The 23085-nt window shown below is 50.1% G+C and overlaps 2 protein-coding genes and 1 long non-coding RNA gene across 11 annotated transcripts in view; 2 read left to right on the forward strand and 1 right to left on the reverse strand.

Annotated features, from left to right (window-relative positions):
• Window positions 1-1241: 1241 nt before the first annotated feature.
• Window positions 1242-7768, forward strand: gtpbp10 (GTP-binding protein 10 (putative)). Its single transcript, XM_023844535.2, has 10 exons — window positions 1242-1428; window positions 2103-2296; window positions 3129-3220; window positions 3328-3472; window positions 4082-4155; window positions 4396-4448; window positions 4704-4811; window positions 5286-5363; window positions 5630-5753; window positions 5868-7768. The coding sequence occupies exons 1-10, from the start codon at window positions 1396-1398 to the stop codon at window positions 6101-6103; spliced, it is 1137 nt and encodes a 378-aa protein (XP_023700303.1). The 5' UTR covers window positions 1242-1395; the 3' UTR covers window positions 6104-7768.
• The window catches only part of adam22 (ADAM metallopeptidase domain 22), a 52789-nt gene continuing 36217 nt past the window's right edge, over window positions 6514-23085 (reverse strand). Inside the window, exons 15-32 of one of the 8 annotated variants that reach the window (XM_023844519.2) lie at window positions 22788-22887; window positions 22434-22505; window positions 21700-21792; window positions 21308-21388; window positions 21134-21184; window positions 20952-21015; window positions 20727-20832; window positions 20463-20582; window positions 19588-19756; window positions 18512-18623; window positions 16716-16806; window positions 16485-16538; window positions 12914-13114; window positions 11479-11579; window positions 11319-11385; window positions 10540-10626; window positions 8984-9107; window positions 6514-8889 (exon numbers count right to left, since the gene is read on the reverse strand). In XM_023844519.2, coding sequence (XP_023700287.2) covers window positions 8869-8889; window positions 8984-9107; window positions 10540-10626; window positions 11319-11385; window positions 11479-11579; window positions 12914-13114; window positions 16485-16538; window positions 16716-16806; window positions 18512-18623; window positions 19588-19756; window positions 20463-20582; window positions 20727-20832; window positions 20952-21015; window positions 21134-21184; window positions 21308-21388; window positions 21700-21792; window positions 22434-22505; window positions 22788-22887 — 1714 coding nt within the window. In that variant the 3' untranslated portion in view covers window positions 6514-8868. Of the gene's footprint in view, window positions 8890-8983; window positions 9108-10539; window positions 10627-11314; window positions 11386-11478; window positions 13115-15810; window positions 16386-16484; window positions 16539-16715; window positions 16807-18511; window positions 18624-19587; window positions 19757-20462; window positions 20583-20726; window positions 20833-20951; window positions 21016-21133; window positions 21185-21307; window positions 21389-21699; window positions 21793-22433; window positions 22506-22787; window positions 22888-23085 lie in introns of those variants that run through there. The other 7 variants (XM_023844521.2, XM_023844520.2, XM_023844523.2 and 4 more) reach the window with 7 other exon arrangements.
• On the forward strand, window positions 9566-10550 carry LOC111860649 (uncharacterized). 2 transcript variants are annotated; one of them, XR_002842072.2, is made up of 2 exons: window positions 9566-9762; window positions 10142-10550. It is a non-coding gene; the product is annotated as an uncharacterized lncRNA (long non-coding RNA). The 2 variants fall into 2 exon arrangements; XR_002842071.2 differs by having other exon boundaries at window positions 10145-10550.

Genomic DNA, 23085 nt, shown 5'->3' on the forward strand with positions numbered 1-23085 from the left:
CTCTCCCTTCGGGAAGGCAGTTCAGGTGAACGCAGTGACGAGAGCCAGCGAGCAGAGGGAGGCAACATCTGCCTTGATGGGGCATCATCATGAACACTACGGTCTAAGGAAGCATCAAGCTTTCGTTACCCACTGTGTCATGGCTGTATACACTGCAGGTTGTATAACATTGCCACCAAAATTGTATGTTATTTCACCTGTTCGGATCACCAAATATCACTTTCCAAAGCAGTGAAATTTAGGAGTTCAATCACAGAAGTAAGAAAGAAATGTATTAAACTTTTTTGTAGCCTGAAAAGACAATACACAAGGCATTATGTAGTTTCCAGATGTAGATATCTACTTAACGGTTACTATTGATAATAAGGGGCTCATTATAGACACATTATAGACGCAATGCTTATTGCGTATCAGAGTTAAATTTTATATAAACGTGCACTTACATAACTACGTAATCCTTGGATATAGATAAGACTGAAATAACACGATTAGGTAGCTTGGACGCGTTCCAGACAAGGACGAAAAACCGCTGCAGAAACTGGCACTGCAGTTGTTATATACTAGTGACCGCCTCCAGACTCGTCATTGCATTGTATTAGCAAGCCCGTTGACGAATAGAGACGTGGAGCCAGCGGTCACCTAGTGCGTGACTTCTTGATCGGATCATATCTATACCGATTTCCACGCCGAACAGTTAGTGACATACAGTACAATATTATTACCTATATAAGCAAAATATTGTAAGTTTTTTTAAAATTCATGCGAAAATGTATGGAGTGACCAACGCCAAATTAATGCCATTATTTTCATTATAAAGGGGTATACGTTAGTTGAAAAGACAAAAGCCCAGTTTTTAAGCAGCAATGTCTTAATGTGCATAATGTATAGCAACTGGAAATACACTACTTGAGGTTTCATAATGGTTGGTGTGTACTGTTGCCTCACACCTCCGGGGTTGTGAGTTCGAATCCCACCTAGGCTCTGTGAGGTTAGTTTAATTAGCGTCCCTAAATGTATCCTGCCATGGAGCTGCGTCCCGCCCATGATACCCCAGTGCTGTATGTTAAGGTGCTTGGAATAAGCTCCCTATACCCCTGCGACCCCGACCAGAACTAGCGGATAGAGGAATAATGATTTTATCCTCACTTGCCAGAGCGCAATGCGTGGTCGCGATAACACGCGAGAACGAGTCTGGGTTTCCATTGGTCTCTGTGTGATTGACGCTGAGCTCCTCCAATGGGCTACCCCCGAGGCGTGAACTTCCTGTTTCTCAAAAACGTGTGGTCTCGTAATTTCGGGGATGTTTCGAATGTATGGTGCTGGAATAATGAGCTGTAATTTATCTTACGGAATGGTCTTTTAAGAATAGCGTGAACGACAGCTGCAGAAAAGAACATGGTTTGGATCAGTCGTGTTTGTCTGAGGAAGGTTTGTGTGACGTATCAGTTCTGGCTGGGTGTACATGCGAACATTTGGCGTCATTGGCTTCTCTCCTTTGGCAGCGCAGAGGATCATTCCACCGTTATAGAAATTTATTTTGATCCTCCTCTTAACCCCTTTGAATGTGGTTCCCATTTCAGAAAATGTAATGTTTCAGATCCATTAAGGGAAAAGTTGAGGTGTCAAGGTCAGGCGAATTGGTTTAAATGCAGGGATCTGCTCCCCAGTACGGCATTAAGCCGAGAATTGAATGAGCTGTCAGCTGTATGGAGCCATGTGGCATTTATACCGGAGGACGGCGCCCTGGCGTGGCGTTGGGACTGCCGGGATTGACCGCTGGAAGGTGGTCTGGCTTTCCGTTCAGCCTGAGGGATCGAGGGATGGAGGAAACATTCAGCAACGTATATAGGCGGATTGAGAATATTACATTTTTAAATAATAATAATAATAATATAGCTTTATTGGTTGTAATTACTGATAGTACTCTTTGTAAGAGTAGTACTGAAATACTCTATTTTCTGAATACATGGGCAAATAAATGTCATGAAATAGTTTTGGAAAAAATAAGATTGACGGAATTGTGGTTGAATTTTGGAGGAACCAGGTTTGCCTCGTGTACCCCTGTCCAGCTGCTGTAGCCCTGTCTCCTCTTCTGCCCGCAGTACGGCGGCTTTGTGGACAACCTCCGGCTGTATGTGAAAGGGGGCAGCGGAGGCATGGGGCTGCCCCGTCTGGGGGGGCAAGGAGGGAAAGGCGGCGATGTGTGGGTGATAGCCAAGGAGAGTATCACTCTGAAGAAAGTCAAGGATATGTACCCCCAGAAGAGGCTGGTGGCAGGAGTTGGCACCAACAGCAGGTAAGGCTGCCTTTATTAGCCGGAGAGGGTGCAGAAAAAGCTGATGGACTGGCATCCTGACCAGGGTCTCTCTGCCCCCTGCTTGCTTTACTCTCACTGCGACCCTATAAAGACATCCTGTTGGACCGCTCAACCCTGCTGCTCTTCTTAGCAAGACAGTGAGAGAGACATGATGTCACGTGTTTACAGTCATCCTTAGGTCACCGAGGTCCCCCTGCCCCCCAAGGTCGAATCCAGAGCAGTCGACCAGAAATTCCTCGTCCTTGAAGAAACTGTCACCTCATTGGCCTTTTCAAGAAAATCAAGAGTTTAGTGTGTGGACTTAAGTGGGATGAGCTAAATTAATCAAAATAAATTGAGCTCATTGATCAAAAGCAGTGGCATCCTGCATAGGACACCTGTGCATAGAACATGAATGAGTGATTGTATTATTTATAATGGCTTTCTTACTTTATATATACAGCGGTTTATGTAATAGTTATAAAGTTTGAAGCTCACACTGGAGAATATGTGGGACGTGCGCGAGCTGGATGATGAGAGGCTCCTTAGAGCAGGGAGCTGCTCCATGTCTGAAGAGGGACCTTGACTGGAGGCTTCCTGCCCCAGAGGCTCTCGCTGCTGCACCCTTGAGCAGAGGACCTGGCCTGAATCTCATCACCCAACATGCTGATCTAAGGGCCAGAAGACGCCTGGAAAAAAAGACCCTGGGCAGGCCTGCTTGGGGGGGGGGGGGGGGGGATGGGTGCTGGATTGGGCTGGGCAGCTTTGGGGGGGGGGCGGCTTTGGGGAGGGGTAGCCTGCTGGTCAGACTCCCTGATCTCGTCTATTTCAGCATCCGCGCTCTGAAGGGCGACAAGGGAAACGACCAGCAGGTTTTTGCCCCGACCGGCATTGTTGTCACCACCGACGACAGGAGAATTCTGGGTAAAGCCCCCGTCGTGAACCTGTCGCCTTGTCTGTTGACACCGTTTGTGGGGTCGGCATTGCCTGAGTGAGGGAGTCTGACTGCATGGTGCTGCCCTGACTGGCAGGGGAGCTGAATGCTGTGGGCGATAAGGTCCTGGTGGCACGAGGAGGTCAGGGCGGGTCCTTCCACATGGGATACCTGCCCAATAAAGGCCAGGCTCGGCACATCCGGCTGGACCTGAAGCTGATTGCCGACGTGGGCCTGGTGGGGTGAGCAGCCTGTCTGTCTGCCTGTCTGTCTCTCTGTTTGTCTGCCTGCCTGTCTGCCTTACTGTCTGTCTACCTGTCTGCCTTTCTGTCTCTTTGCTTGTCTGTCTGTCTGTGTCTCTGCTTGTGTGCCTGTCTGTCTGCCTGCCTGACTGTCTCTCTGCTTGTCTGCCTGTCTGTCTCTCTGTTTGTCTGCCTGCCTGTCTGCCTTTCTGTCTCTCTGCTTGTCTGCCTGTCTGTCTCTCTGTTTGTCTGCCTGCCTGTCTGCCTTTCTGTCTCTTTGCTTGTCTGTCTGTCTGTGTCTCTGCTTGTCTGCCTGTCTGTTTGTCTGCCTGCCTGTCTGCCTTACTGTCTACCTGTCTGCCTTTCTGTCTCTTTGCTTGTCTGTCTGTCTGTGTCTCTGCTTGTCTGCCTGCCTGACTGTCTCTCTGCTTGTCTGTCTGTCTGCCTGTCTGTGTCTCTGCTTGTCTGTCTGTCTGCCTGTCTGTCTCTCTGCTTGTCTGTCTGTCTGCCTGCCTGCCTGTCTACCTGTGCTCTGCAGTGCCTTGGCACCACTGTCAGCATGGAGAAGTAGGACGAGCCTGTTTTAGTCCAGCTTCTCTGTCCCCCAAGGTTTCCAAATGCGGGTAAATCGTCACTACTGGCTAAACTGTCCCACGCCCGGCCTCAGGTCGCCAGCTACCCATGTGAGTGCTCCTGGTTTTCTTCCTTTTTTTGGAACATTTATGTTCCTGTATCTCTGAACAGTTTGGTTCTTGGTTATTTCCTGATTGCTGTCATATTTAAAGACGGACGTGTTTGTTTGCACTGAAGGCCAAAACACGGCTTTGCATTTACTTTTTTCCAAATCTATTCTTAGTGCTTTACTCTTCAGCTGATGAATTTAAGTGCATTCAGTGAAAATACTGACCCGTTTCATCTTCCAGTCACCACTCTAAGACCAGAACTTGGGAAAATCATGTACAACGACTACAAGCAGGTAAGACCAGGCAGAAGCCGAGGTCTGTGGGGTGAGGACAAGGGCCTGGTGGGGGGGTTAAATCAAGATAAAGTTCTGCTTATTCCGTACTGTGAAGTACCTTCTATTTAGTTAGGTAGCTAAGATGTTTAACCAGAGAGCTATTTCATTTATTTAGTTCACCTAAGCGATTACAGTTAAACCTCTATGTGTGCAGTGAACCTGCTCAGGTCCTTAACCAGTGCGCCCTCTACTGGTCATATTAATATTTTCTAGGTGTCTGTAGCTGACCTTCCAGGGCTGATTGAAGGTGCTCACATGAACAAGGGCATGGGCCACAAATTCCTGAAGCACGTGGAGAGGACCAAGCAGCTGGTGTTTGTGGTAGGAGTCCCTGCTTCCTGCGGCTGGCGCTGTGATGTTAGAGGGATTCCACATGTGCTTACATTAAACAGCTCATGTTCTCCCTCCCTCCCTCCCTTCTTCCCTTCTCCCTCCCTCCCTTCTTCCCTTCTCCCTCCCTCCCTTCTTCCCTTCTCCCTCCCTCCCTTCTTCCCTTCTTCCTCCCTCCCTCCCTTCTTCCCTTCTCCCTCCCTCCCTTCTTCCCTTCTCCTTCCCTTCTTCCCTTCTCCTTCCCTTCTTCCTTCCTCCCTTCTTCCCTTCTCCCTCCCTTCTTCCCTTCTCCTTCCCTTCTTCCCTTCTCCCTCCCTTCTTCCCTTCTCCCTCCCTTCTTCCCCCCTCCCTTCTTCCCTTCTCCTTCCCTTCTCCCTCCCCCCTCCCTTCTTCCCTTCTCCCTCCCTTCCTCCCTTCTTCCCCCCTTCCTCCCTGACCCTGCCCTGACCCCACCCCCACCCCCAGGTGGATGTCTGTGGTTTTCAGCTTTCAGCCAAATCCCCGTTTAGAACAGCGTTTGAGACAGTGCAGCTCCTGACCAAGGTAATATCTGCTTGTATGTAACGGTACTAAAGTGTATCATGTATGTAGATTTTCTTTTGTGAGGAGATCAGAATGCCTGAAATCCAGTGTTGGGCATTTCAGGTCCAGAAACTACAAATCCAGACTGAGATTTTGTTTCTACCAATCAGTTGTGCGTTAAGGTGTCACAGTCACAGAGCACTCAGCTGGTTGGTTGATTTGTAGTTTCTCGACCTGAAATGACCAACACTGATAAAATCTGCTTATAAATACATCTGTCTTGGCAGGAGCTGGAGTTGTACAGTGACGAGATGCTGTCCAAGCCAGCATTTCTTGTGCTCAACAAAATGGATCTTCCAGATGCAGAGCAGAAGCTGGAGGAGTTAATGGGACAGCTTCAGAACCAAAAAGGTACCATAAGAAGATCTGGTTATTCCTCCGCCAGCCGCGTGGTTTCTTATGGACCTGAACAGAGATGCTGTGTCTTAAATACCCCTGAGTTTTACTCAAAGGTCTCTTTGCCAGACTTTGCCCACTTGCTGCCTGATGCCATGGTGCCGAAGAGCAGTTTGTCCTTCAGGCAAATCCTGCCTGTCTCTGCGCTGACCGGGCACGGCATCGAGGATCTGAAGGCCTGCATCCGGCAGACGCTGGACGAGCAGGCCGCCGCAGAGACAGCGGACCTGCACCGAGCTTGTCTACAGGAGCTGCGGGAGACGGCGTGGCCTAACTCACCCAAAGACTCAACTGGCACAGTCTGACATGCTCCCCTCTGGCTAGGCGCTCGACTCACTTGGTCTGATGCATTTCAAAGCCTTTAGGAGCCTGCTTAGCAATGGCGAGGTACGTCACTTGTTTGGAGTGCAGTGCGGGACCCATCTCTGAGGATCGTTTGCTTTGGTCTGAGTGAGTCAGATGCTCTAGTGCGTCTCACTTGCTCTAGCCGGGCGGGGCCTCTTTAGCTGTGAAATAACTGTTGTCGCTGTCGAGTATAACATCATGAACAGCTGAGTTTTATATGCAGCAGGGGGACAAATACTTATAAATGACCAAGACCCATGCCTCTCCGTTTGATATTGTTTGGATAACGTTTGTTAGTTATTAATAAAACTTGTCAGTACTAGGTACTGTTATGGTGTGACATGTGACACAGGAAGCAGATACAGACCCATTTCGATGAAAGTTTTATTTTATATTAAATATATTACAATACTGAATGATGTAAGAAAGAAAATATGGGCATTGATTTTTGCATTGTCTGTCTATGTACAGCACACAGAGGAAAAGACTGCAGGAGATTGATGTGCGTTAGGTGCAGTACATGCCCTGAAAGGGAGGGGGGGCAACAGGTCGGTGGATGTGAGTGGTGGGGGGTTTCTGACGGCGCCGTGCACGTGAGACGACCTGCCACGTGGGGGAGGGTCTTGTTTTGGGCTGGAGTTTGGAAGACTCTGTTGTAGGGGTGTCAGGACAGTGAGGTACGGCGGTCTGGAGCCAACAGATACTGGGAGCTGGGCTGTACCCCCCCCCCCACGCATTGGGGCATATCTGATCCCTGGGCCACTGAAAGCATGGGGGGAGGGGAGCTGAAGGCTCATCATAACCTACGTGCACTATTGCTTTAAATGTCAGCACTCCCCCATCACTCAGAGAGTACCAGGGGTGGGGCCCCGCAGAACTCTGCTGGGGGCCCCTTGTGTCAGTGGTGTGGTGCTACTGCGGTCTGAATTTGCCTTATTTGCTCACAGAGCCGCAGTCCAGCCAACTAACCGGCCTCCCACATACATCCGACTGCACAGATCCTGGGACTGAAGCAAGTACCCATGTGGGAGTTAGAGCGGAATAAACGGGCAATGTCATTATATAGGACGCTTTAAGGTAACGGCACAGTAGTATGAATCCCGTATTGTGATCTTACTATAATATTGTATACAGCTGCTTTTGTTCTCATCACCAGTGCCCATACTAAAAACGAAAGCATATTCATTAAGATACAAACAGCAGGCCTAATAAACATTGCAAACCCACACGGGGGACGCGCCGTGTCCCGCCGAGCATCTCCGCTGTACCGCCCGTGTCGGGGCACGGTGACAGTGCCATCTCCCATGTCACCGTTTCATATTTAGTATTCCCGGGTGACTAAAAAAATAAACGGTGCTCAATAGGCAATACATTCTTTTGTGAAAAACAACAGAAAAATAACACAGCTTAATTTACGGCAACAATGCAATAATGTCCGATGTAATCCATGAATTTCTGCTTGATGCTTCACCTTAGAGAAACAACTCGCACACAAACCTTAAAACGGAGGGTGATACTTCTCGGTACTTATGACTGTATTAAAAAAGAGGACATACTGCATATTTCACAATTTACAGGACATTTTCATATATATATATAAACAAAAATGCTTGTATGAAATGCTGCTTTTATCAAAAAAATCCCCATTAGGTCCTCCCACCCCCCGTCGAACACCTTGAGAAAACTGTACACTTTCCACGCCCCCCCCCCTAACTCCCCGTCAAGGTGGACCTGCTCTCGCGGCGGACCGTCTCGCGCTTCTAGGCATTCACGGTGATCACGTGATCCGCTTTAACGGGCCAACCCGGCCTCTTAAACCAGCACACGTGACTTCTTAAAGATCAGGCAAAAAACTTGTAAATTTACATTCTTTGAGAAAGAAAATGAACCTGAAATCTGTTTACAATCAGACAGGAAATACTGTAATCGGAAGAGTAAAATAAAAAAAATAAACGGTGAACTTAACTATGTTTGGGGCAAAGGTCTAAGAGAGGAGCGAGACGTTTTTTTTTTTTTTTTTGATGCATTCTAAAAGGTGCCCTTAAAACACTGCCCTGGTGACCTGTACATATTTACAACCAGCTCCAGAAACCCAGGTGAGATGTCGGGCGTGGCGGGGCTGCGTGTGACCTGCGACTAGCTACGATGCTAAGATGCAAAAGGCGTAGCGGCTCGTCGGGAAGCCTAACGGAAATAAACTTTAACGGCTTACATAACTGCCACCTTCCACATGCTGTCCCCTACTGAGTTTCGCTTATTTTTAAACACTACAAGGAGTCGATAAACAGAGGTTAATCATGCATACAGTGTTTATTTCTACAGCGGCTGCGTGCTTCAAAATGTTAAATAGATCCTGCTTACAATTACCTGTTCGAAATACATCGAATAGAGCACCAATCGAAACGGAGCGATTGTGTGGGATGCCTGGGGAAGGGGTCATTTAGAGCCCCCTTGCTGTTTTTTTGTTATATTTATTAATTTACGTGTTAATTCGCTCATCTTCCGTGGGACTGGCTGGCGCGATCGGACGCTAAAGTTGCGCTATTCGATGCACAGAGGTTCAGTCAGCTTGGCGCTGTAGCGCCCCCTGCAGGGCGGGCTGGTCCGGGACGTCTTCGCCACGTCCTCTTTTTAGGTATACGTTTTGCATTGTCCCTTCTTTTCATTCATATAAAAGCAGACAAAAATGTAGTTCTTAAGTGTTGCTGAGCAAATACGAGGGACCTTATATCGATGTTTCCCATAGCTGTAGTGGGACAGAGGGAAAAAAGCAAAATTATGTCTAGAACAAGTTCCACTTTTTCCTGAGCATGAGGCCATAAAGAGATGTGGGGAATTACCCTGGCATTTTGCTTGCTGGCCTTCCTCTCTTCGTCCGGGAGGGGGGGCATGGGGTAAGGGTATCTCCTACTGGAAGCGATGGATCCGGTGGATGAGGTGGGTGACTTGGCTGGGGAGAGCGTTCTGTGGTAGGAGGGGGACAGGGGGGCCAAGGAAGGCGTGTCACACAGAGTCACCCCCGGCAAGGACACATTCAGACACAGCGCTGGTCTGGCCCCGTCGCCTGACCCTCGCATACCCCCTGCGGCAGTGTGCCACAGACACGCCTATCCTGAAGGAACCACTGCCTCGCCTTCGCTAACGAGGGTGGGTCAGAAGGGGGGCATCTGTCCGCCACCCAAACCAGCAGCTGGGCGGTAACATCCAAGCGAAATGCTCATAAAATCAAAAACATGCCCACTGGTGTTAGGGAAGTTTTCCCCCCCCCATTCCTCATCCGTGATTCACCCAAAATGATTTTGCTCTCAGAAATGCGCTTAAGGGAGTCTGGTAAGGGGGCGGGGAGATGAGGCAGAGCAGGGACAGACCAGGCTGATGGGCATGGACTCACAGTCAGCGGGGCACCGGGGGGGGGGGGCATGGAGGGGGCGGAGCCAAATGGCAAGCTGGACTGCACCATGGAGGCGGCAGGGCACACACAAAATGACACTCCACATGCAGCGGAGAGAAAAGGAGGCACTGCGAGGGAACCACACGATGATGATGCTATAGCAACCATGCCGGGGCCTAGTGAGGGTGTTGCTGAGCGACATGGGACAAGGCGTAGCGAGCATGACAGGTAGTGGGTTTCTGTCTCCTCTTGTACTCATTTCCATCTCAGACTGTTATCCAGTCTCTAAAATTTGATCCTTATGGCAAATATTGGGCTGTTTTCTTATTTTTTGCACTGTAAATGTGCAAAGAATTGAGCTTTACAAAAGAGTACATAGAAAAATATTTTTCGGTGAGAATTAAGGCATCAATTTAACACTCTGTGTCAGGAATAACATAACATACGGTTACGTGCATGTATTCATTAATAAGGAGCGAGTTAAGTAATGGGTCCTTTTAAAAACAGACAACTAATTGGCCCTTAACAAAGCATCCTGGGAAATAAAAAGAACAGCCAATGAAAAAGGACAGCATGCATCCAATCATGTCACTGTCTGTCTTCTAAGCAGTTTAGCCTGACATCAAGCATTGAGACTGCTGGGGCTGAATGAACGGCCTCAGTGTCAGTGTTCACATGAGCCTGGCTGCGGAGGGACCGGTACGTCTGCAGACGCTGTCCATGCAGCAGGAGGACACCAGGACTCTGTGCACGAGTGTGAGCCAGTGAGGACAATCAAGATGGATGCATGCAAATATTGTTTTTAGGGGTGAAATTAGCACAACCGCATTTCTGGCGCAGGGGAAGCCATGGGAACCTCCCCCCCCATGAAGGAACCAGCCCAGGCCAAGCACCAGGAGTGACTTTGAATTCTCTGGCTACAACAGAACCAACAGACAAGGACACATGAAGGAGGACAGGGGGGGGGGTATGCGGGGGCTTCACAGCATGATCTGATTAAAATACCTAAGAAACGGTCCTTGAGTGTTTTTATTCACATCTTCTAGCCATTTAGTTACATAATACTCTGTTTTGAACCATGGGCTTAAATACCTGCAGGGGGATGGGGACAGGGTGGGGTGGGGTGGGGGGGGTGATGATGAACAGTAGAGAGAGCAGAGGTGGAATAAGAGAAAAGCCTAGAGCGGCCCATGGAGTCTCACTCTGCCCCCCCAGATCGCCTACATGCTCTGTACTGTTTACATCAGGCAGCAGAATGCAGTGTTTCTCCAGTGTTTCTCCAGTGTTTCTCACGGCAGGGTTGGCCCAATCTGCCATGACATTAAGGAACATCTTATTATGATCACCCGCTCACTTTGTAGTCTTGAGGGTGGAAAACCCAGGTTTGGACCATACTGTCACTCAGTGATACCCCCTACAGGACCTCGCTGGCCGTGATGAAACACTGACTGTGAGTTTCACACATTTGCCCAGCAATAACACTTTGAAGTGTCTCCTAGTCAATGGTGCAGTTGGCAGAGGCTAATTGATGGCAGAAAGAGCCACCCCCCCCCACACTGGATTACGAGAACATGCCCATATAGATGGTTTCTCATTTTCTGGGATGGTGACAGATATGCATCAAAATATTGAATTCTATACATTTATTTTTAACATCCAATTATATTTAACTATTTAAATTTTGTTTGGCAAAAATGTTAACTGGGCTTGGGAATGCTTGAACCCCTATTACTCTGGCCCCCGTGAAACCCGACACAGCCCTCCGCACGCATGATGCTACTTACTCTGTAGAGTTGGACCGAGGGCGAAATTTTCTTCCCTTCATCTTCTTACGGTTGCCCCCTACATTTCCTAGGAGACACGGCATCATGAAGCGCACCATACTGACTATTCATTAAAGTCCAACATTATGCAAAACCTGGAAGTTCAGCGTGTGAGAGTTACCTTGCCAAGAGTTACTTCTGGGTCGTCCGTTTTCACAGACGTCTGAGATGTGCTTGGCATCTGGAATTCGCTCACTCCACGAATGGGACAAGCCGTTTGACCTTCAGCCAAAAAACGTGAAAATATAAAGGCAACTACTAATTGCTCCATGGATTTTTTACATTTCTGTGACAATTTTCCCTGTGATATGCAGAAAGCTAAACTTTGTTGTTGATTTTTGGAGATACAAACCCATTTTTCTTGTCAGTTTTATGCTAGATGAAGTCAGTTATGCATCTGCAGTATATCATTATCTGGCCTGTAGTGCCTTAATGACTTACCTGAAAACACTTTATTTACTGTGCATCCCTCTGTTACCTACACACACAGTACAGATATACAGGAGAACTCATGTACATACACACACAGTGATGTCATGGACAACGGAGATGAGATGGAAACAATACAGAGAGAGCAAGATGAGCCGTTAGCATGAAAACACAGAGCGATCAGCATGACAGCTGAAATGAGCAAAGCAGCCAAGCTTAGATGAACTGTATGAGCAGTTCATCCTGATTGGCCCACAAGTAGGTTGACCTGTGTGAACGGCACATCCCAATTGGTCCGCTTATGGGCTGACCTGTATGAACAGCACATCCTGATTGGTCCATTTTGTGGGCTGACCTGTACAAACAGCTTGTCCAAACCAGCAGCAGTCTGCCAGCAGGCTGGTCTCCATCAGTGTCACTCTCCAGGCAACAAATTGGCACATCGTTAACCTCCTGATGGGACATGCTGGGCTGTTGGAATGAGGACTTTTCTTGTATGTTCTTGTATATGTCTGTGTGTGCATGTATGTACATGAGGGAGTCTGGTTTGGCCTTTAACATCAAACTGCACTGCAGCCCAAACTGATTGGCCTGAACTGACTCCAGACTGCTGATCATTCTGCCTGGCAGACACAAGCGGCTGGGCTTCCTCCTGTTACAGGGGCTTCCGAGCCGGTGCTTCTCAGGTGCGATGTCGAGTTTGTGTGTTTGGCTACAGTTGGCATTCTCTCATTTCTGGAGCGACTCATTGTCCGTGAGCCCCTGACCACTACGGCTGTGAACCCAGGACCGGGAGGACAGGGTTTTCGTCGCCGTGGCGTTTTGGGGAGACGTCGCTGCGGAAACATCAGCCACGGTTCCAACACACAACACAAACACATCGTTAGAAGCATGGCCGGCCCTTCTCTTCGCCCCCCTGAACCTGCCCCCCACCCCTATGGCAAAGCGGCCAATCTTTATGGGTGCTTCCTTTCGGCACTGAAGAGGAGCTGTGATATTCCTGCATTGAGGAAAAACCCATTCTTAAGAGGTACGAAAGTCTTGTGACGGCAGCCAACCCGGGGCGAGGAAAAGGGCGCTCGGCGACCAGCCAATGGGAGGTGGGAGGTCGGAAGGGAGCCGCCCACCTGAAGCCAAACAATGAGATGTTCTGACTAATGGAGGGAACAGATGGTGTGAAGGAGCAGGTATAGATCTGCAAGTGGGACAGACAAGCCGACCTCTTCTTTGAGCTACTGGCCGAGTTGGAGCTGACGCCAGGAGGCATGTCGCTGTAGAAGGAGTCCGCGTCTCCCGCCTTTTTAACATAATCCCCGGGGGGGGTTTGCCTGTAAACAGAGGGGGACAGGCAATGACATTGACCTTTATTTATTATTACTTAGGTGCACTTTATTACTCAAGTATTTTCTTATAACTTTTTGTAGATTTTTTCTTATTTTTGTTATTCTTCTACCTTGTTTGTTCATTATTTCATCTCACTGCTGGTGTACCAGTACATTCATGCATGTGACAAATAAAAATCTCCAATCAGAAGTAACATACATCTGAGAATGCAGGGTCAGTGTAGGACTGCTTCAGTAGCTGAGGGTTAAGGGCCTTGCTCAGGAGTGACATCACTCTGCCAGTTATGGGATTTAAACCAGTAACCTTCCAGTTACTGCTATAGCACCTTAACCCACTGAGCCACACATCACCACCAATACAGGCATCGAACCCACCACCTTGGTGTTATTATGGTATCAGCACAGCGCACGATGCACCAACTGAGCTAACCGGCCATGGTGATGGTAGAGGAGCAATCTGCCAATCTGCATCTCCCAGCCACCAAGAGGGGCCCTCATATCCAGATCAGCAGCACATTCCATTCATCTGTCAGTAGACAGCAAATTCAGGGGAAAAGAAAGCTTGTGTTTTATCCAGAGCAGGGCTGCCAGCCTGCAACGCAGTTTGCAGATTTTCCTGCTCAAACACACCTACTAAACCTGGCAATTAGCTGGTGAGCTGCAAAGAGCAGTGAAATCTGTGAACTGCATTGCAGACTGGCTCTCCAGGACCAGAACTGTGGCCTGTACTACGAAGCGGGGTTACTGGCTTATCGGGGTAACTTGTCGGATTTAAGGTACCACAGTTTAAATGGACTTCATATTCGTTCAGTTACATTTTGCCCAGACTACCTTAAATCTGACAAGTTACCCCGATAAACCAGTAGCCCCACTTCATAGTACAGGCCCCTGGGCTGCGCTGATCTATAGGAATGCCATTCAAGAGCCCAGAAAGGGGGGTAATTGAAAGTAATTGAAGTAATTTCAATAAAGTAATTGAAAAATAGTAATTAATTAACTGAAAAATAACAATTAAGTAATTGAAGGTACAACGTAAGTCACCTGTCTGACTGTGAAAGAGCATCACCCAGACTGTCTCTACACAGCTGAAATGTGTGAGACAGGAGGCTCACTTTGCTGTGAAAGAGCATCACCCAGACTGTCTCTACACAGCTGAAATGTGTGAGACAGGAGGCTCACTTTGCTGTGAAAGAGCATCACCCAGACTGTCTCTACACAGCTGAAATGTGTGAGACAGGAGGCTCACTTTGCTGTGAAAGAGCATCACCCAGACTGTCTCTACACAGCTGAAATGTGTGAGACAGGAGGCTCACTTTGCTGTGAAAGAGCATCACCCAGACTGTCTCTACACAGCTGAAATGTGTGAGACAGGAGGCTCACTTTGCTGTGAAAGAGCATCACCCAGACTGTCTCTACACAGCTGCAATGTGTGAGACAGGAGGCTCACTTTGCTGTGAAAGAGCATCACCCAGACTGTCTCTACACAGCTGAAATGTGTGAGACAGGAGGCTCACTTTGCTGTGAAAGAGCATCACCCAGACTGTCTCTACACAGCTGAAATGTGTGAGACAGGAGGCTCACTTTGCTGTGAAAGAGCATCACCCAGACTGTCTCTACACAGCTGCAATGTGTGAGACAGGAGGCTCACTTTGCTGTGAAAGAGCATCACCCAGACTGTCTCTACACAGCTGAAATGTGTGAGACAGGAGGCTCACTTTGCTGTGAAAGAGCATCACCCAGACTGTCTCTACACAGCTGAAATGTGTGAGACAGGAGGCTCACTTTGCTGTGAAAGAGCATCACCCAGACTGTCTCTACACAGCTGAAATGTGTGAGACAGGAGGCTCACTTTGCTGTGAAAGAGCATCACCCAGACTGTCTCTACACAGCTGAAATGTGTGAGACAGGAGGCTCACTTTGCTGTGAAAGAGCATCACCCAGACTGTCTCTACACAGCTGCAATGTGTGAGACAGGAGGCTCACTTTGCTGTGAAAGAGCATCACCCAGACTGTCTCTACACAGCTGCAATGTGTGAGACAGGAGGCTCACTTTGCTGTGAAAGAGCATCACCCAGACTGTCTCTACACAGCTGAAATGTGTGAGACAGGAGGCTCACTTTGCTGGAGGATTCACTATTTATTCTACTGGATATCTTACGGTTCATCCATGTTTTTGTTGACCTACCTCTGGCACAAACCTCATCTCCTGCTAAACAGCAGGAAAAGCACTTTTACTTTAGATCATTTCAGAACCAAAGCAAGCAGTTTAGTCAATGCATTCATCCAACCTCTACAGGTACAAAGCTTCATCAACTTAATAAAAACTATTTTATTGTACATCAGTCTATTTAGCTTCATGTTTCTCGAGTTCCACCCCCCCCCCCGCCCCCCCAACTCCTGGCCACCCGCACATGTTAAAGAATAATTCCATCAAACATAATGAGGCAGCCAGAGGACTCAGCTGGCCGTCTGGAAAATCCATGTGAATAATCTTGTTTTCTGAGAGGCAGATGCTGAGGCTAGTGGGGAGGCTTCTGAGGACAACACAGGAGAAGAGGGGGAACTGCGAAATGTATCAGCAGAACGAAAGAACAGTGACGATGAGAACAGGCACAACGCAACCAGACACAAAGATATTAGTGACACGACGGCAAATAATTAAAATGATAAGACAATGCTAATATGAATCATAACATGCTTTTTAATTCATATATACAAAAATATACAAATACATAATGCATGATAAAAAAACAAAGAAACAATGGAAACAGACATTGAAATTCAGAAACTCCTGGCTGTGGGTGAGTCAGACCCTGTGGGTGAGTCAGACCCTGTGGGTGAGTCAAACCCAGTGGGTGAGTCAAACCCAGTGGGTGAGTCAGACCCTGTGGGTGAATTAGACCCTGTGGGTGAGTCAAACCCAGTGGGTGAGTCAGACCCTGTGGGTGCGTCAGACCCTGTGGGTGAGTCAGACCCTGTGGGTGAGTCAGACTCTGTGGGTGAGTCAGACCCTGTGGGTGAATTAGACCCTGTGGGTGAGTCAGAACCTGTGGGTGAGTCAGACCCTGTGGGTGAGTCAGACCCTGTGGGTGATGAGAGGCTTGTTACAGGAAGCTGCACAGAGACCAGCAGACAAATAACAGCAGAAAGGAGGTTCAGCCAAGGCTGGGGGCTGATCACCCTTCATCTCCAGTCTGCCTCTACTCTCGCTTTCTCTCTATCAATGGCTCTGCCAGAGGAAAAATGCCCCCCGTCTCTGCAAACAAGACCACAAGACAGTTTGAAGCATTTTCTGGGGAAAGACCCCCCCCCACCACCGCCCCACCACCCGAGAGGAACATGAGTGTGAACCAACCGGCAGAATCTTCTGTGCACCTCGGACTCCTCGTACCTCCGCTGCCGGTAATTCCTGGTGCATGGGGGGAAGGGGGGGGTTACTGAGGGTCACTCGCAGGATCACACTGGACCTGTCATGCCTGTATTTTGTACTGTTGGCTTACAAATATAATTGTCACATATTCTGTCTGAAGGTACAAAAGCAGCGCCGTCGACTTCCTGGCTCGGCTGTGGCTCCCTGTAGACTTACTTATATCCCCAGGCTGTGATGCCCATGACGAGCGCCAGCACCAGGACGGTGCCCGCGATCACCCCGATGATGATGTTTGTGCTGATGACTCCTGCAGGAAGAGAGGAGCGGAGGGCGAGTCAGAGGGCGGCCCACACAGTGAGTCCCCACGCCGCCCTGGAGTCCCCACGAGGTGCTCCCTGAAGGTGGCAGACTGATGGAGGGTCAGCAGCCCCACGACACACCAGACACTGGGCGTTCCTGGACTTAATGCTTCTCAAAATTCCTCGAGCTTAGTATGAGGGGTGGGGTGGGGTCCCACGGAGGGCCAATGTAGGTGCGGGTTTTTGGGATGACTTCTAAATCAGCCAATAATAAAACAGTGTTTCTCAGCTCCAGTCCTGGGACCCACTGTTATTGGCTGATTGAGAGGTCTTCCCAAAAACCCGCACCGGCCCTCCCATGGATCAAGGTCACCTCTGCATTACATCATATGCATATTCAGTTTTACAGTTTATCACTATTTCGGAATTTAAATTGTTTTGTCATACATTTGTGTTAGATCATAAATGTTGGACTTCTGTTTTAAAGTTTTACTGAAATAAAAAACAGAGAGTTTTTTCGGAGTACATATGTGTCAGCAAAAGGACCTACAGCTTGTGATTTTACACTTAACTCCATCGTAAAAGCACAATCTTTTACGTAAATAAAAATATTTACTTAAAAGTAACAGTAAACATTCTAAATATATACAGACCTAGATGACCTCTTAAATCAAAAGATACATTTACATATAACAACCTAGATGATAAGATAAAACACACTAAGCACTGTAAAATGTGTTTTTTGATGTTTATACATATTTGCAGTATATGTCTATAAAACACCATACGGAATGTTGACAGTGAAAAGCCACTGACGGGCTGAAGCGTCAGGGCTGGGTATACAGGGACAGGCTTGGGCATAAAGACCCTTTTAAACTGTTTTGTCTTTGAGATGCAGTGTCTGGGTCATCGGCTGGTTATGGCTTCATGACCCCACGGTTCGGATGTTTCAGCCTTATCACTGCTTTCATGCCGTCATCCCAAAGCACGTGGGCGGTTTGTCCCTGATTAGCCGCCACAGCATGATCACATGACCATGCGGTTTGGCAGACTGAACCTGCAGGATTCACCGAAATTACACAAAAAGACAAATAAAGCAACACGTTAACAGTGAAACACTAAAGTTAAGGTCTTTCAGAGAAGGAACGAGGGAAAATTCATACCAACTACTGCACAGGGGACAACTGGAAGATGCCGGTAAGTAAACTGGGCACTTCATTAAGGCCCAGAGGAGGGACTGGGGATAAAAGGCTCGGTGGGCTGTGGGGCACATCGGTGCAGGGGGCAGGAGCGGCACAAACAGGACGGCACAGCAAAGAAGAACTGAAGTCTAACCTCACTGACACACCACTCAAGAAATCCAACACAGACACGAGCCTGTCAAATGAAGAACACGCAGGGGAATCACTCCCAACGCAAAGTACGGCACAAGGTCACAAGGATGCAGACGCTCCAGCAGAAGGCCCCGCCCCAGCCAATCCCCTCCAGACAAACTATTTTACAAGTACCCATATACCCCCAGCTGCCTAGTGTCTCTTGGGGGGTGTATGTATACCACACAATATTGTTAATTGTATTAATTTATGAATATAACAGGGTTATTCTAATAGTTCAGGGCTACTCCACCAACAAGCATTTTTATCATCCTGGACTTTCCAATCACATCTCACAGTCCGCTTCCTGGCCCCGCCCCCCTCCTGAGGCTCCACCTACCAGAAGCTGAAGCTGTTGGGCCCACGACCAGGGAGCTGAGAGGCAAGGTGGCGTTGCAGTCATCCCCAGTCCAGCCCAGGTAGCACACACACTTCAGCTCGTTACTGCACACCTGCGGCGCACACACACACACACACACACATGCACACACACACATACACACACACCCGCACACACACACACACATGCGCACACACACACACACACACACGCACACATGCACACACACCCGCACACACACACACACACACACACGCAGCAGATGCAGGGTGTTAAAGGCTTAAACGGCCGATTCACATTAAAACACATTAAGCTTCTTTTTATATGATTGCCATGTTACCAATGACCAAATATAAACACTTAAATTTTATTTCCTCAGCCAATCAATTGCAACATATATGATCTTTGTAGAGAAAACAATAGTTTCTCAGAGCAATTAAATAGTAATCAATTCAGTTATACTAAACATTATGCAGGATTCTTTGTTAACAATACTATAGTAATTCAATAACACTTTGCTTAAAGCAACACATTACGCGACAACACTCAGACACGCGTGGCAGTGCGCGGACGCCTGCTCCTCAGACACGCGGCGGAGCGCGGGCGCCTGGTCCTCAGACACGCGGCGGAGCGCGGACGCCTGCTCCTCAGACACGCGGCGGTGCGCGGACGCCTGCTCCTCAGACACGCGGCGGAGCGCGGACGCCTGCTCCTCAGACACGCGGCGGAGCGCGGACGCCTGCTCCTCAGACACGCGGCGGAGCGCGGACGCCTGCTCCTCAGACACGCGGCGGAGCGCGGACGCCTGCTCCTCAGACACGCGGCGGAGCGCGGACGCCTGCTCCTCAGACACGCGGAGGAGCGCGGACGCCTGCTCCTCAGACACGCGCCGGTGCGCGGACGCCTGCTCCTCAGACACGCGCGGCGGAGCGCGGACGCCTGCTCCTCAGACACGCGGCGGAGCGCGGACGCCTGCTCCTCAGACACGCGGAGGAGCGCGGACGCCTGCTCCTCAGACACGCGCCGGTGCGCGGACGCCTGCTCCTCAGACACACGCGGCAGGGCAGTGTCCTCACCCCGTGCCCGGAGCAGATGGTCCTGTCGTTGGTGCCCGGGCAGGTGCTGAAGTTGAACTCCTGTACCGGGAGGCAGCGGTGCTCGAAGCAGATGCGGTCGGTGGCGCAGGCCGTCCCGTCTTCCACGTAGCCCAGGTCCGTGTCCCCGTCGATAATCACGTGACCCCCGCTGTCCCGGGACACAGAGGTGTGGTCATTCCTCATGCCGGCACCAGGACCGCGGCGGTCTGAAAGCTGCCGTTTGGGCCGCCGCTGCCCCCACTGCCTCAGCTGACCGGGCTGCCATATGGGGGCACCTGTCTTACAATAACATGTCTCACCCCAAAGCTGCCCCCTTCAGGCTGAGGCTACACATTCAGACCCGGGGTGGGAATCAATGGACCACTTGACCATTTTTTATGCAGAAGACCAGTGTCCTTACAAAGACCACAATCTGGAAGCTAAACACAGACACTGCTGTGTCGTTTATAGGAACATATAGGTCACTCAGTAGAGTTCAGGAAATCCGATGAAGCACAAAGGGCTTCAGAGGCATGAAAATCGGGTTGTGGAAATGGCACTGAATCTGACGCGTCCCAGAGGACTCGTATCCGAAAGAGGTGGACACTGTGCATACTGAGGTTTATTGGGGGGCTGGGGAACAGAGAAGGATGGGCTCAACAGATGATAGAGAGATACAGGAGAGACTTATGTTCTTGGGACTGAGGTATAGGGAGGAGTGAGGAGAAGAGAAGGAGGAGAGATGAGGAGGGACGTGAGGAAGATGTGTGATGGAGAGGTTTGGTGGCATGAATTGGACAAAAGCCTGGAGAGGTGGGATAAAGTTTGAGGTGGAGGAGGGATGGAGTTTGGGCCGTACGAGGGGGGGGACTGACCTGCAGTCCAGGGAGGCACTGTGCTGGGCCACGGAGAAGGAGGTGAGGCCCCCCTGCAACTCCCCCAGCCGAGGCGTGGGGGCGATGTTGGAGCACAGGAGGTAGCCGCACTGCACGTCCCTGGAAGAGGCGTGGGGGTCAGCCAGAGGGCACAGGCCCAGACGCACCGAGTTCAGCCAAAACCTTGCGTCCCCCATGGATGCGCTGGGGCCGTAATCGCCCGGGACATTCGGACCCGTGCCAGATGCCGGCTGCAGCGCTTACTGCTTGTTGCACTGGATCCAGGTGTCCTTGTCCCTGCCGCAGTTCCCCTTCTCTGTCCCCTCGATGTTCAGCTTCTCGTAGCAGAACTTGTCAGCAGAAGTTGCTTCTGCAAAGAGTGCGTGAGGTTGTTAGACGCGTGGGGCAGTGGCCGGCGGTTGCGGTTATGGTCGCAGTCACGGTCATAGTCACAGTCATGGTCGCCATCACGGTAGCGGTGGCACTCACTCTCTCCCCAGATGTATTTACACTGTCTGTCCCGGGTTTTGCACTTTCCGTTGAAGCAGCGACCCTGACATCAGAAAGACGACAGCGGATATCCTGTGAGCTTCGGCTCTGCTTAAAGGTGACAAGTCCCGCATTTCCAGCTGAACGGCCCCATCTCCTTTGACAAAGTGTGAAGTTGTTACCTGGTCTTTCTCACAGGTGTACCCGTCCATTTTGTGGACGTTCGGTGGACACTGTGAGATAAAGCAAATGAAATTTTCTATAGGCACATCTACAGGGGCTACTTGGTAACTAGGTTACACGATAAAAGATGTAAAAGATGTGTACAGTAAAAGATGTGACAGCAGCGCCCTCACCTGGCTAGAGTTTCCGGTGCAGATCTCTGGGATGTCGCAGTCGTTCACAGCATCACGGCAGATCACGCCCATGAACTCCAGCTGCAGCACACGGAGACAGACTGTCACCTCATTGGCTGACGCACCTTTACACACGTCACATGACTTCCTATAGGATCACTAACACCTTCAGTTGTCAGTTTGAAGGGTTTTATATTTCCTCGTCATTTTGCCATCATGAGACACAGACATATATACAGGTGAGAGCAAGTTTGGGGGTCGCAGTGCAGGGTTAGCCAACGTGCAGCACCCCTGGAGGGGGGGTAGGGGCCTTGCTCAGGGGCCCCGCGGTGCCATCTCTCTGCCTGTCACCCCCCACCCCTGGTTCCCCCGCTCGGCACTGCCTTTCATACCTGACAGTTCTTACAGCACAGCCCGTCGCTGCACTTCGAGCCCTGGGTCAGGGTGCACTTCTTACAGCAATTTTCTCCCTCCTTCTGGCACTCCTGTAGGGGAACAGAGAGAGAGACAGGGTACACACTCCTGTAGGGGAACAGAGAGAGAGACAGGGTACACACTCCTGTGGGGGAACAGAGAGAGAGACAGGGTACACACTCCTGTAGGGGAACAGAGAGAGAGAGACAGGGTACACACTCCTGTGGGGGAACAGAGAGAGCGACAGGGTACACACTCCTGTAGGGGAACAGAGAGAGAGAGACAGGGTACACACTCCTGTGGGGGAACAGAGAGAGAGACAGGGTACACACTCCTGTGGGGGAACAGAGAGAGAGACAGGGTACACACTCCTGTAGGGGAACAGAGAGAGAGAGACAGGGTACACACTCCTGTAGGGGAACAGAGAGAGAGAGACAGGGTACACACTCCTGTAGGGGAACAGAGAGAGAGAGACAGGGTACACACTCCTGTAGGGGAACAGAGAGAGAGAGACAGGGTACACACTCCTGTAGGGGAACAGAGAGAGAGACAGGGTACACACTCCTCCATCATTCCAGTGGTCATTCCAGTAGTCACCTTTTCACAACCCAGCATCATTCAGACATCGCCCCCAGTCCCCTTCCCCCCCCCCCCCCCCCATGATCCTGTCCCAGCATCCCACAGCCGGGGTCACATGATCCGCGCGACTTACCGCTGGGCTGCCGCAATCGCACTCCTCGCCCGGCTCCACGAACCCATTGCCACACTCGGGGGGGTCCAGCAGCTGCAGGAGGGCATGAAGACGTGGGGGGGGAGGGGCGGGGTCGTTAGCTCTCATTGTCAAAGGGCGCGCACATGCACGGCGTGGTCTGGAGGGACAGGCTAACCTCGGCATGCTAACCTTAGATTCATTATACGTTTCAGATCATTCTCCAGTTTTGCAGGATTTCTGTACACATCCGACGCTGGTACCAGCCACCCACTGTGCCCCCTTTTACCTCTCAGTCCGGTTAAATCCCCCCGCGGGCAGGACACCCGGCTGTCCCAGCTGCAGTGTGGCCGTTACCTTGGACGGCTTGTTGAACAGGCAGGCACCGCCACCGCTGTTCAGGAAGTTGTGGTACTCCTCGATGTTACAGTCCGAGAAGCGCTTGGGCAAGTAGAAGCTGCGTTGGAGGACAGAGACAGGGCGCAGTGAACGGCGGGCGGGGGTGCCGGCCCGTGTCTCCGCCCTGACACGCCCTTAAAGGGGCTGTGCTCAGTGTACTGTGTCCCGTCAGACTGTCGACCTCTGTCCCTAGCTGCACTGAGGCCAGGCCGCTCCTCGCCGTTGCATGGAGGTCACATGACAGGTCACATGATTG

Source organism: Paramormyrops kingsleyae, chromosome 9, assembly GCF_048594095.1.
Source record: "Paramormyrops kingsleyae isolate MSU_618 chromosome 9, PKINGS_0.4, whole genome shotgun sequence".
Classification (NCBI taxonomy): Eukaryota; Metazoa; Chordata; class Actinopteri; order Osteoglossiformes; family Mormyridae; genus Paramormyrops; species Paramormyrops kingsleyae.